Genomic DNA, 12,999 nt, shown 5'->3' on the forward strand with positions numbered 1-12,999 from the left:
CTAATTCTACGGGACTTTACGGGATTGTGGAGACTTCGAAGACAACGGTTCCTTTTCTTTTTTCTTGTTCGGTTCGTACTTGTGTAACATCTTGCTAATTCAACATTCAAACCAATAAAACAGGTAGTACGCTCGCCAAGTATAACATATACACGTATGCATGTGAATTGCTCGCGACTTTATCGTGAACAACTGAGAATCAAAGCAATTCGTAATTTATATTGCTCTTGCATACCCACCGCGAAAAAATTACTGGAAAACAAAAATTGTACGGGCCACTCGTTGAGGCATTACATATTTCTATCCCAAATACGAACATTTATACATATACAATTATAAATCCCATATGGACCAGTACGGACGACCAAAATAAAAGAAGATAAAATTCTTATCTTTTATTTGTGTTTGTCGCGCATAAATCACTGCCTTTTGCGACCTTCATCAAACGTAGAAGAACTTTAATAAAACGTTTATGCTTATCTCGAAAACTTTGTGCATTTATCGACGCTTAGTCTTTGTTATAAAAAAGTATCAGTAGCTATTGTTTGAGCTCTAGTCGCGTGACAGTATATTACTTTTTAAAAAATCAGTCCTACGAACGCCTTCTTTCTGACAAGGATCAAAACTTTGATAGAAAATAAATTACATCTCAACGATCGGCGATCCCATAACGTTTCATCGTACAAAAAGTTATGGTATTAGTAGTTTATACAAATTTTTAACGATTTATTTTGCTCGAAATCACAATCGCTTTTATTACACCATAAGAGAAATGGTCCATAAAGGATTCACTGACACAGTTTTAATTAACAGTACTGTTCTAGAAATTATAAAAAAACATATCGCAAACTCTGCAACGGATTTTCTATTAAAGATTAAAAGTTTCTAATCCTTTATCAGCTAACTGATCACTTGAACGCGTACAATAAATTTGATTTAAACGCTATAAAAACAAGTCTTGCTCACCGTTAACTCAAACGAAGTTTAGAGCATCGAAATGTTGATCAATGTCGATCGTTTCTTTAATCCATCCGTTGATCTGCGATGAACAAGATGATCTTCACCGTTGCAAAGCTTGATTGCAGCTTCACGAAGGTGTCTGTTTAAAAGCGTAATTTAACGGTAGTACTGCTAACTGTTTAAAAAAGAAACGTTTGTTGAACACAATTCCACAGTCATTCTTTGAATCAATGGCCAGGACTGCATTGCAGCCGTAAATTCAGTAGTTTTTGCAAAAAGCAACGACCTTATGAATCTTACAGGTTAATTGTTATAGAAGACTTATAAATTTGAAAGCGTATAAAACAGTATGTATTCACATCAATGAAAGAGAGAAACGAAAGAACAAGAAATAAAAGGAAGGAAAATACAGGATAACTTAACAGGCTCGATAATCAATGCTTTATAAGGTAACTTCTTGAAATTGGTAAATCAATCGATATTTTTCTTCACTTAAAAAACACATTTCTTTCGATCAAAATATTTTTGAAAAGCAATCGTCGTGTACGTTGCGCAACGTTACTATAATAAGAACTAACGTTTTCCGTGAAATCTCTTTGCTCTAAATTAATAGAGCTGTTCAGAAATATTTCTCAATTATAATTAATTAAGACGGATCAATTTTTGGATCGAATATGCCGCGCGTAACAGACAAATCAGGACATTGTTTGTATGCTTGATTGGACACAAAGGATGTGTTGTCGAAATACATAAATATAATAGAGCCGCTGTATAATCCGTAATGTTAGTGTCATCGTATTACAATATAATAATAATAATTAATAATAATAATAATAATACATTTAGCCTAGATGGTATTCGTATAGATCAAAATGATCCGCTGGTCTACTTACGCAATTTTATAATTGTAATATAATGTTTGTTACTTTTTTTTGTTTGCTTGTTTAAGAAATATCGATAATGCCATAGTTCAGTAAAATAGTGACGTAACAATTGGAATTCTTAACGATCTGTTTTAAATTCTTACATTGCTTTCTATGACTTTGCATTGCATATTATGTTCCTACTCTCCCCGTTACACTCTTTTCCTCGCTCGTGCGTTCTCTTTCTCTCTCTCCCTCTCTCTCTCACACACATACGCGCGCGCACACATACACACACACATTCTCTCTCTTTAACTTTGTTACGAATTCCCCCAACTCCGTCGTCCTTTTCTTTCACATATCTTTTTTTATTACCAAAAATAAACAGCCACTACGATTAAAAAAAATGTAGAATGCATATAATAGTAATGAGAGATACTAATAATAATAGTAATAATTGATAGAATGATATAGATAATTATGTACCGTAAATGTAAATAGTTGGTATGACAATTGTTTAAACTCGAAGCACAATTCATTACCATTTAAAAAATACAATCAAGTAGTCATTACAATATACATTATGATTTTTTTCATATATATAGCACATATACTTGTATTGAATTTAGTCAATGTTTAAGTCTCCGGTTTCATCAATGACAGTTTTTTGTATTGCGGGCGCATTTTGTGGTTGTTTTTCGTTTTTTTTTTCTGCATAGATTTGTTTTATTGTGTAAAATAATTAAAGATAAGTTGTTATTATATTATGGTTTCCGCTGGGGGGCTCCGGCATAACAACTAGCTCCATTGCAGCTAGCTCCGCAATTCCATTATTTAGCCCGTTACCGGGTACACTTGGCATTTTATTTAAAGGAGCCAACATCTTCCCTTCTTCTTCTTCTTTACCTGAAAATTAGATTTCTAATTAAGGTACTATTCCTGTGGCATATTTTATGAAATTATACTGTTCGTATGTTAACACCATTATAATGTTAACATTTTTCAGATTTGTAACTTTGAGTTTCCAAGGGAGAATATACAACACGCAAGTATACCGTTAGCAAGTTAGGAATTATATACGCAAATAAAAGAAATGTACTCGAAGTTACATAGTTAAATATTTGTGTCGAACAGTTTCGTTAAACATATCTGGACTTCAAGAATACTAACTTGTAGCGCAGCTCGAGTTGCCGTTTCGAATACTTCCCTAATACCCTCCTTACTTTTAGCAGAACATTCAAGATAAGCGAAAGCATTAATTTTTTCGGCCATAGCTCTACCCTCCTCAGGCTTTACTGGTTCTTGTTTCATCTTGCTAAGCTCCTTGATGGTGTTAGGATCGTTGCGCAAGTCTTTTTTGTTTCCAACAAGGATGATGGGCACGTTCGGGCAAAAGTGCTTCACCTCTGGTGTCCATTTCTCGGGAATGTTTTCCAGGGAATCGGGACTATCGATGGAAAAGCACATTAGGATTACGTCTGTGTCAGGATACGACAATGGACGCAACCTATCGTAATCTTCTTGTCCAGCCGTGTCCCAAAGAGCCAGCTCCACCTATTGTTATAAATAATGTCTTATATAGTATATTGTATCGTGTATAAATAGTTATAAGAATTACAAAGAAACTCTTCCGAATGCTCACCTGTTTCCCGTCGACTTCAATGTCCGCGACATAGTTTTCAAATACCGTGGGTACATATACTTCAGGAAACTGGTCTTTGCTGAAGACTATGAGTAAACAAGTTTTACCACAAGCGCCATCACCCACAATAACCAATTTCTTCCTAATGGCTGCCATGAATTCTAAAATGAAAATCATTTTCCATTTATTTACTATAGCTCCATTATAATTTCACTTGATAAGATTATATGTCCTTATGCACATAAATCTCTTTCAAAGATTATCTATTAATAAAAAAGCAAGTAATACACAAAGGTTACATACCAGTAACAAATTTTTCGTTTAGAGAACTCGTGAATCATAAGAAACGGCTGATGATCGCGCGAATGAAATAACTATAAACCTAATAACTTACCTATGCTCGAATAGCGACATAATTCTTTAGAATATACTCTTTTAAAGTGTATTTATTCTAACACTATAATCTTTGCCAGTGATGTCTAATATGCGCCGAGAATATTCTCAACTTTATGTACAGATGAAACAGTAAAAAATGTGCACTAATAATTTCTAGCGCTCGATCCTAAAAATGCACGTACATAAACATGTGTCTATATATGCATATATATTCGTAAATTGTAGATAATCCAGGTAACAACATATTCTGAACTGATCATTGAGCTTCAGAACTATCAAAGTTCTAATAGTAATGAATCTAAATTAAATGAGAGAACATCTTTTGGAAACTCCACCAAAAAAATAAACTAAGGACATGCAGCAAGTGACCATGTAATACACGTAAAGTAATCACAACTTAATGGGAAATACAAGAAGTGCTGAGAGAGCAGGGGATTAATGTAACTGTTAAAAGAAGATACATCTCCTATAGCCTGAAAAGGCACAAACAAGTGAAAAAGCAATTTTCAATGGATAAATCCAAGAGCATATACAGAGATACAAAAGAAATAGTGAGAGAGATTGAGAAAAAAAGCATTCTTCAGGATAGAGTTAGGAAGAAGTCAGGGTAATCCTTCAAAATTGTTTGCATTAGATTTGCTTTTTGACAAATTCTAGAAACAACGACTCAGATTCAAACCTCGTAGGGTATAGAATTTCTTCCCTAAAAAGTGTTGTAATTATTGATTTTTTTTTTTTAATACACTAAATTGGTATTAGCATTACATATGTGTACAATAGCCATACACTCCTTAAAGCCCTCCGTTGACTTAGATTTACATTGCTAGAAAATTGTTTCTATATCTCATTACTGCCAGCTGCTACTTGTATGTGGGTATTGTAGGTAAGACTTTGTTGTATCTATTCTGTTGTCTACTTCAAATGCTATTTAGAAAGCAACCTACGAGGGCTGAAGATTTAAAGGATATTGACTGGGTCGTACCTGATCCAGGGTACCCCGTATCGTCTGGACCGAGGCATCGGCCCGCATTGCATCCCATGTTTTTAGTCTTTCTTTCAGCGTCTCTGTTTTAAGTGGACATTTTATATGTTAGAATGGATAGGAGGCTGCGAGATAATTGCACGTACTACACAAACATCATAATTGTCAATATGTATGCAAATAGATCTCTTTTTCTTTTTGTCATAACTATATACTTGTAAATATCTGTAAAAGTATTAAATAATATCTATGATGATTTAATGCACGACGCATATGTAATCTATCAATTCTTAACTCTTTCCTTCGGATACATTGAAAATGTGTATACTACAAGGCACTGAGCTCGTCATTGCCTATATATATATATATATATATATAAAATATATAATGTAAATGTAATGTTATCATAGTCAATATCACTGTGTACACAATTAAATTAAATTAAATTAAATTGTATGTAATATGGAATGCACAAGGTAGGGCCTACACAACAATTACTTGAACAACTTGCGAAACAATTTTGTTTCATAAAATTGGAGCACTTGGTATCCCAAGTGTTCCAGTGGCTACTCATTATTCTTTCTTGTACGAATTATGCAATTTATGCCTTCGATCCCTAATGTGACAGTTCATAGTATCATGAATGCTCAGAGTTGTACATAAATTAATTTGAATTATATTGTGAGTTGTGCACCAGGTAAGACTATACCTTATGCCTTAGAACAAACTGAATATGATTTTAAAGAACATGCATGAATATATATCTTATCTTGTATGAAACATGCACTATCCAAAGTTATATTAAATCATTAAAAATAATATTTGGGAAGCATAAATAAATGTAACAAGCAGAACATTCGCATGGTGTAACAATAAGATGCTTCATGAAATCTTTCAATTATTTAGTAGCGATCAATAACATTAAATAACATTGAAATGTTTTAAATACGAAGATTTGATCTTCATTTTATTGTAACTGTCAAATGTTCTCTTCATAAAACATACTTAGTTTCAAATATATTTAAAATAGTATCGAGTATTCGATGTTCATACTTTTAAAGATTATAGTCGATGATGTACAGAGAAAAAAGAAAGGATTACTTCTAGCTGAGAAACATCCAACAATATAAGCATAAAATTTTCTTTCCCACAAAACCATTTAGGAAGAGTATATTGTGCGAGCAAAGTTAAAAGCGCTTGGTAAATTTTCTGTCAGAAGCAAAGATCTTAGCGTAAAATATAGTCTATTTTTTGCAGAAGCGATGCAAACGAATATAAGAATTGTATATGTGTTGGTTAAGTGAGAAAAGTGTTACATGTTGTTAACATTATAGGTAACACAATCTATTCAATTTTTTTGGAGTATCGTAGGATTGACCACTGCAAATAGTACAAGCTGCATGGAGAGGTGCAGCATTCGTGTGGACCTCTCTAAGAATTGAAACCTTCGATTGAAACGTTTGAATTGCCATCTGCCAGATGCAGCAATTATTTATAGTAGCATATACCGTTCCAAAGTACATTCGAAATACAGTAGGATTTCGTATAACGCGATCCAAAAATTGCTGCTGCACCCGTATACGAAGCGGTCATAAAATTGCTGAAAAAGAATCTAATACTGTACACGCTCCTTGTCGTCAATTTTTAATCGGGTTGTACGGGATCCTACAGCGAATAAAAAAGGGTCGTGTATCGTTCGGTAGGTAATCGACGTGCGTTTTTGTTTAACATCTCCGTTACGGAACGAAACGGAAATTCCGATGAAATCATTCTGAAGGTGAGAAAACATAAGTGCGGAACAACCAGAGAGCAAAGTGGAGCACTCTCCGAAAAGCGAAGAGCAACGCGGGCTCGTATCGTGTCAAAGAACGTACCGACCTTTTGTTTATCGGTGATATACGAGACGTCGGCCGACGATGGGGTAGAAATCAACGACGCCGATACAGGACAGGAATGTCAAGTCAGAACCGCGACACACTTCTTTGCTCAAGTTTCCGCAGGAGAGGCCTGGAGAGCTTTTTGCCGAATTTTGCACAGCCGGAAGTGCATTGCCGCGTAACGGGGTAAGAGGGCGGGGAAAGGGCGACGAGGGGGTGGGGGATACGGACGAGAGGGGGGTGGCTGGGGGCGCTAGGGGTGCGACAGGACAGCGACGCAAGGGTCTAGTGCCTGGTGGATGATTTACTTACTGATCTAAAAAACCAGCTCGAGTATTCGAAGCTGATACGGGCTAATCCAAAATCACCGATCGAATTCAGCCCCGAGCGAACAGCGCGTAGCTTCTATGCTAACTGAAACGGTGGTCGTACGAAGATGCCGTGGATTCGTAACGCATGGCACTCCCTCGGCCCTCTCTCTATATCACGGGAGGAGGAGAGGCCTTTTTTCCCTCCTTGTGACAGACACACACAATATTCCCGGTCGCAGCGTTAACGAACCGATCACGGGTCACCTATCGAACACCCGGGCACACAGCACAGCACACTCTCGCACCGCTCCAATCAGTATTACTTAAGAAATAATTGCGTATTACCTGAAATGTTAAGCGACAGAAAGTCAAGAAAATGGCTGCCCTCGATGGCCACACCTCAATCTGTTGAGTGTGCGGCAATCGAGCAGCGAGGGGGGCACTATGCTCAGGACCGTGCCTACGGCTCCGTGGACCATCATCACGCCTACAAGACGACTCGAATTCCCGAGAATTGCCTCAACCGGAGGTTCACCGTTCGTTATCAGTCGTATTTCACGACTATTAATACTCGATGATCAATTGCGCAAATTAAGATAGATCTTTCCACCATGCCTGCATTGTTCGCATATAAAATTGTTTACGTAGAATTCTACGTTCAGTGTCATTTTTCGGATATATAGGAAACTCTTGAACAAAGAGATTTAATAATAAAAACTGACAACACGGATTCCCCTAATCGTTTAACCATAGTAAATGTAAATTCATTATTGAAAAGATTTGTCGTTGTAATTTAAAATTTGTTTTATTCGCAGTAGTATAAAAATAATTCATTTGTTCGCATAGACGTGTCTCTCAATTCGGATTTCAGTTTCTATACTATCGTGGTATGTATATATATATATATATATGTATACATATTTTGAATACATATGTGCATATACAATTTATAGTATTTCAGTAGAAAGAAAAGAATATTTCGTACGTATTAACAATCTATAGACAAAATCGATCATTAATACCTGCAAAAGTATCATCGAACTATGTTCATTTTCCAGTCATCGATATAAATACGATTCCTGCGATGCGACTGTTTTTCTTTCGAGACAAAAAAAATACTTAACGTTGACACCATCGAATGATACGTTCCTGGTTGGTACTCCGAAACCGGCGAATCATGCGCCACCCGCGCACGTCATGAACCTGTGGAGGGACTTTGCGCACGCATCATGTTTCTCGGGTGTACATGTATTTGTGGACGGAGGATGGAAAGGGTTGGAAAATATGTAAATAATAATGCTGCATCGCGTTTCAGGATACGTGAAAATCACGGCGTCGAAACGATGTGAAATAAACAAGGACGAACTTCGAATTGTTTCACTTCTATGGTTCGAGAAAAAAAATTCAAATTTTTTTCGTGATGCGTCATAATTATCACATTTTCGATAAAAGAAATTATCTGTTGCTTCGCGAGAAGGACAGGGAGGAAAACAAAGAGAAAGAGGATCATAGAGAGAGAGAGAGAGAGAGATAGAGATCGAAGCACGATGCATCGTAAAAGTAGTTAACGCGTTATTTATAATACTACATACATTCGCGCGACCGCTGATCGGTATAGCTAACCAATACTTCTGAATATAGGTACAAACAATGCAAACATAGTTGAAAAATTAAATTTAGTCAGCCAAAATGAAAGGTATAATGTGTCTTTTATTATACAAATTCGTCGAATTTGTTCGTGATTTACGAATGCGATTCTAACAAAAGCCTAATGTGTTTCAACAAAATTTTAGAGACATTGAACTATGATATTATGGAGAGACTTACCGGCTAAGAACTGTTAACCGACGATGATATCCATTTACCAAAGACAGAACAATGCACATACAGTGTTCGCAATCACTCGTAAATACGTATTTATGTACACGTACACCGAAAACAAATTAGACCACGAAATATAAAAATGGCTTGTGTATTTACACGCGGGCTTTGTTCAGTGCCAAATAAGAATGATGTCATTGGATGACGCATGCAGAATTAGTGTACGCGTGCTACCAGTTTAAAAGGAATACAAGTGGCGTGAATTTTGAATTCCCGAATCACTTGGGGTTGTTATATTATCGACTGTCATTGTATAGTTGCATTTTTAAAGTTCATTCGGGAAACCCACATAAGGTTTAAAATGAATGTTTCGGTATAAAGAACAAACAAAGATATAATTTTTTATATTCACTTTTTTTTTAACTTTGAGGAAACCAGTGCTGTATTCCATAATGTGTGGCTAAAATCATATTTTTAGTGTTAGACAATTATAAAAATGTCAAATAAACTGTAAACGTTTTGGAAAGAATGATTCGATTCGTCGTATTAGTACGTTTTTATAAATGTACAGTTATTACGGAAGAATATTATCTCGTAAATTTTTTTAATGCGTTGTTTTGATTGGTAGACATTCTTTTTATCGGTTCGAGATAACGAAACGATGTACATGTAGTGATAGCATGATAAAGATTGATATTAATTTATTTTACTTTTTAATCCTCTCGACTATGTGATGTTTCATCATACTAAAAATGACTGTTAAAGGAAACAGCGATAACAATATCTATCGTAACAAGATACAAATGAGCAAGAATTAAAATACATATTTAGCGACACGTTGTACAGTATAAACAGTAATAGCAATTCATGTGCCCTTAGAGAGCCATCCTATCCAGAAAATATTCATTCCTTTTTTTACCGTTATTTCCGAATTTTTTACATATAATACCACGTCGGTACATATCTAAAAGACAAGTTGTTCCGTTTCATGTAATAGATAAGTTAAAGAAAATTTTTTATAGTATATATTCATATGAATATCGCCTTAATCAGTTAGCCTCGCAGTTATTTTAATTATTTTGTGGTGGTTCAGGATTACTTGGATTATTTCCCATTTGTCGCATCAGTATCTCCAAAAGTTCAGGATCAGAATCTTGTATTAGTTGCGCTACCCGTTGCCCTCTGAAAACTATTGAAATGTAGTCGACATTCGTGCAACCTCTATGTATGGAAAAATTAGAATTCGATATTTACGCTCGGAGGATGTCTGGATTAGCTAGCGCAACATCAATCATATCCTCAAACGAAGAAAATCCTTGACTTTGTTCTCGTAATTTTTCTTGAGTCACGTGCAAATTGTATTTGTAACTTTCGTTATCAGGCTCCATTTCTACAGCTTTCTTATAACTAACTCCAGCTTCTACAAGTCTATTTAGGCTAGAGTATGCTAATCCTAGTCGTCCATGTGCTTTGCTGTAAGTGGGATCGATGGCCAGTGCAGCTTTGCAGTCGCTAATTGCTCGCTCATGAAAGCCAATTTTGCTGTACGCTGCTGCACGGTTGCAGTAATACACTGCATTTGTACCATTTAATTCAATTGCTCTAAATAAAAATATGTTAATGTTACACATTTCATTAACTCTTCTGTTTTTTTTTTATGGAAATTAGTAGACTTTAACTAAATTATCTAAAATTAATTGTATTATATTCAAAATACATACCGTGTGTAGCTAGCGATAGCTTCATGGTGTTTCTCAGCCTTCATGTAAACATTTCCTTCTTTTTTCAATCTCTCTGCTTCAGCTTTGTCTTCGGGCATAGCTTCCTTGGCAGGAGGCGGAGGAACTTCTGCTGTTTCAATTGTGTTTTTAAATACTTCGAGTAAATTAAAATTTGCTTGAACATCAGACGCTTGGACATTGTAAGCACTTTCTAGGCATTGTATTGCTACTTCGAGACTTTCCCGAGATTCTTCCGTGATGTTTCCATCCTCCAATTGTTGAGTTAAAAATTGAATAATTGCTGCAACCAGACCTTTGACAGCCATCACTGTCTTCACGGAATTGTTAAATCTAAAACGAAAAGGGGATATATCAGACTACGTCTCCCTCGGCACGTGACATAACCTCTATACAATCTTTCAAAAATTAATCATTTTTATGGCATGTCAAAGAGTATATCGACCATAGTGAAGGAATAAATATTACAATGACAACATCGCTTGCAGCAACAATAACAACGAAAGCTATTTACAAATTGTTGAATGTTTTATTATGTCGATTCATTGTTTGCTAACAAAATTAATAGAACGCACTGGACAACGCGATAGTCGATTAAACAACACGAATTACATTGGAATAAGTGCAAAATAATACAGATGTTCTCAGTAAATTTTAATCGTTAGAAATATAAGATTACTTGTTAGTCAACTATGCGGTAGGTTATCCAATTTGACAGATCATAGAGTGCATTGACATGGCACATTGTAACCGTGCTGAGATTCAGAGCTTTTGGAAAATCTTGTCGAAGAGTTTCGAGGGAATCGATAGCGCTCGGCTTAGTTTATGTCGTAAAGAGTAATCATTCGATAAATATGATTGAAAATAATCAGAACTATAAACAAGATCGCTTATATGATATATACATGAACAAAAATAACAATACGACGAACAAGAATTAGTAAAGTTGAATGCGCCGAGTTTGGTAGAATCTAAATACACTGTCAATTGTCCATTACGGTCAAATGTAGTGTTGGTGGGTCTTTCCGACATGAAATCTAAACAGCGCGATCGCTCTGCATGGTACTCGAACGGTTAAGTTGTCGATTATATGCGGTTCTTCTTTTCGTTTTTTTTTTTGCATTGTATGTACCTTGAAAACCGAATATGACGTTACGCAGCAACAACGGGAAATTTCAATATGATTCAATGGCTGCCACTTGCTCGAAAAAGGAAACCTTAGCGCAGGCCTGGACAACTGATTCCTCATGAGCTCCGGCCCCCACTGCTCCGCCCGTTTTACTCCCCACCACCGTCACTAGGAACAGGGGCACGAATCGGTTAGCATGACGGCATAAAATATTTCATTTTGAGACGTAAACAATATGTATTTCGAAGATACAAGAATGCCCGGGAAAATTTTCTGCGTTCATTCGATGTGGTCAGAACACACTATTTATTGCGATCAATACGGAGAAAATTGAATATATTTCTTACAGTTGCAGACGATTCTTGCCACGTCGGGAATGAAAAGAATATCTCGATAATTAGAGCCACAAAATGAATGTCGTGTTTTTTTGTTCAAAAGTAGCCTCCCGATGGACATGGAAACACTATCACCACGTAGCGGTAAACGGTCGTGGTAATCGACGCCTGTACTGTATGAAAAATGCATTCTGAAATCTGCTGACACATAGGTTAATAATGTATTTCGAAGCTGTAGAAACATTTAGAAGACTCGTGTCTGCATTTATATGACGGAGAAACGGTTAATCTATTGTTAAAAATAAAGATAACCGATTTCTCCAACCGGCCAAATATACATACGATAGTAAGTTTCTCTGTAGCCGTAGCACGTTCGTGGAGAACATGGGGCGCGGAGTTACGAAAACGTATAAAGTGTGCGCAAGGGTAACCAACACAAGCCACGTAATTATTAATGACTATTACGTTAATTGATTATAATTTGCATTACTATCATTTGTTTTTCTTACACGATGTCGACGCAGCAGATTCTTCTGAATGGTCGAGTGTCCTTGATTTATTTTTCGGTTGCCTGATTTTGCAATAATTAATGTTTTAAGGGACCCTGCATCTGGATACGTAGACGGTCGCGACTCCCCTAGCGGATGGAAAATGTATCTCGTTCGGATTCTGTACAGCGCCAATTGAGGTAGTGATGAAACGCTGAAACTGTTAGTTAAAATCGGCTGTCGATCATTTGGCTAATAGTTGCAACATTTTGCCGCTACCTGAAATGGCGCTGCACGTAGGTTTGCAATTGAAATATAGCAAAATTGATTCTTGGAATCCGTACGGCATTGCATATCTTATAATAATTTGTATTAATAATGAATATGAATATATAGACTTGTTCGAGATGTTTTCGTTATCCCTACTTTTTTAAGTGTAAATCAAAACCGAATTCC

The 12,999-nt window shown here is 36.0% G+C and overlaps 2 protein-coding genes across 8 annotated transcripts; both read right to left on the reverse strand.

Moving 5' to 3' along the window:
• Positions 1 to 1,679: 1,679 nt before the first annotated feature.
• Rho1 (ras-like GTP-binding protein Rho1) lies at positions 1,680 to 9,097 on the reverse strand. Of its 6 annotated transcripts, none has more exons than XM_078193358.1 (5): positions 7,377 to 7,425; positions 4,844 to 4,926; positions 3,466 to 3,626; positions 2,994 to 3,377; positions 1,680 to 2,729 (listed from the first exon to the last, which is right to left on the reverse strand). In XM_078193358.1, exons 2-5 carry the CDS (start codon positions 4,899 to 4,901, stop codon positions 2,691 to 2,693), a joined length of 642 nt encoding a protein of 213 aa, XP_078049484.1. In that variant the 5' UTR covers positions 4,902 to 4,926; positions 7,377 to 7,425; the 3' UTR covers positions 1,680 to 2,690. The 6 variants fall into 6 exon arrangements, with proteins under 6 accessions (XP_078049484.1, XP_078049482.1, XP_078049488.1 ...); XM_078193356.1 differs by lacking the exon at positions 7,377 to 7,425 and adding an exon at positions 7,033 to 7,376; XM_078193362.1 differs by lacking the exons at positions 4,844 to 4,926; positions 7,377 to 7,425 and adding an exon at positions 8,859 to 9,097.
• Positions 9,098 to 9,536: 439 nt separating this feature from the next.
• Positions 9,537 to 12,695, reverse strand: LOC144476429 (small glutamine-rich tetratricopeptide repeat-containing protein beta). Of its 2 annotated transcripts, none has more exons than XM_078193355.1 (6): positions 12,565 to 12,695; positions 12,068 to 12,228; positions 11,724 to 11,888; positions 10,574 to 10,924; positions 10,107 to 10,454; positions 9,537 to 10,041 (listed from the first exon to the last, which is right to left on the reverse strand). In XM_078193355.1, exons 4-6 carry the CDS (start codon positions 10,897 to 10,899, stop codon positions 9,999 to 10,001), a joined length of 717 nt encoding a protein of 238 aa, XP_078049481.1. In that variant the 5' UTR covers positions 10,900 to 10,924; positions 11,724 to 11,888; positions 12,068 to 12,228; positions 12,565 to 12,695; the 3' UTR covers positions 9,537 to 9,998. The 2 variants fall into 2 exon arrangements, with proteins under 2 accessions (XP_078049481.1, XP_078049480.1); XM_078193354.1 differs by having other exon boundaries at positions 9,537 to 10,034; positions 12,565 to 12,691.
• Positions 12,696 to 12,999: the final 304 nt, after the last annotated feature.

This window comes from Augochlora pura, chromosome 10, assembly GCF_028453695.1.
Source record: "Augochlora pura isolate Apur16 chromosome 10, APUR_v2.2.1, whole genome shotgun sequence".
Classification (NCBI taxonomy): Eukaryota; Metazoa; Arthropoda; class Insecta; order Hymenoptera; family Halictidae; genus Augochlora; species Augochlora pura.

What these genes read in the sequence shown, in the direction of transcription:
- LOC144476429 (XM_078193354.1), bottom strand. Translation starts at nt 10,899, where the DNA reads ATGGCTGTCAAAGGTCTGGTTGCAGCAATTATTCAATTTTTAACTCAA. An exon ending in GCTATCGCTAGCTACACACG is followed by an intron (nt 10,455 to 10,573) that starts GTATGTATTTTG and finishes ATTTTTATTTAG; the next exon opens with AGCAATTGAATTAAATGGTA. An exon ending in AATCCAGACATCCTCCGAGC is followed by an intron (nt 10,035 to 10,106) that starts GTAAATATCGAA and finishes AATAGTTTTCAG; the next exon opens with AGGGCAACGGGTAGCGCAAC.
- Rho1 (XM_078193358.1), bottom strand. Translation starts at nt 4,901, where the DNA reads ATGGGATGCAATGCGGGCCGATGCCTCGGTCCAGACGATACGGGGTAC. An exon ending in TACGGGGTACCCTGGATCAG is followed by an intron (nt 3,627 to 4,843) that starts GTACGACCCAGT and finishes TTTTCATTTTAG; the next exon opens with AATTCATGGCAGCCATTAGG. An exon ending in CAACTCGAGCTGCGCTACAA is followed by an intron (nt 2,730 to 2,993) that starts GTTAGTATTCTT and finishes TCTAATTTTCAG; the next exon opens with GTAAAGAAGAAGAAGAAGGG.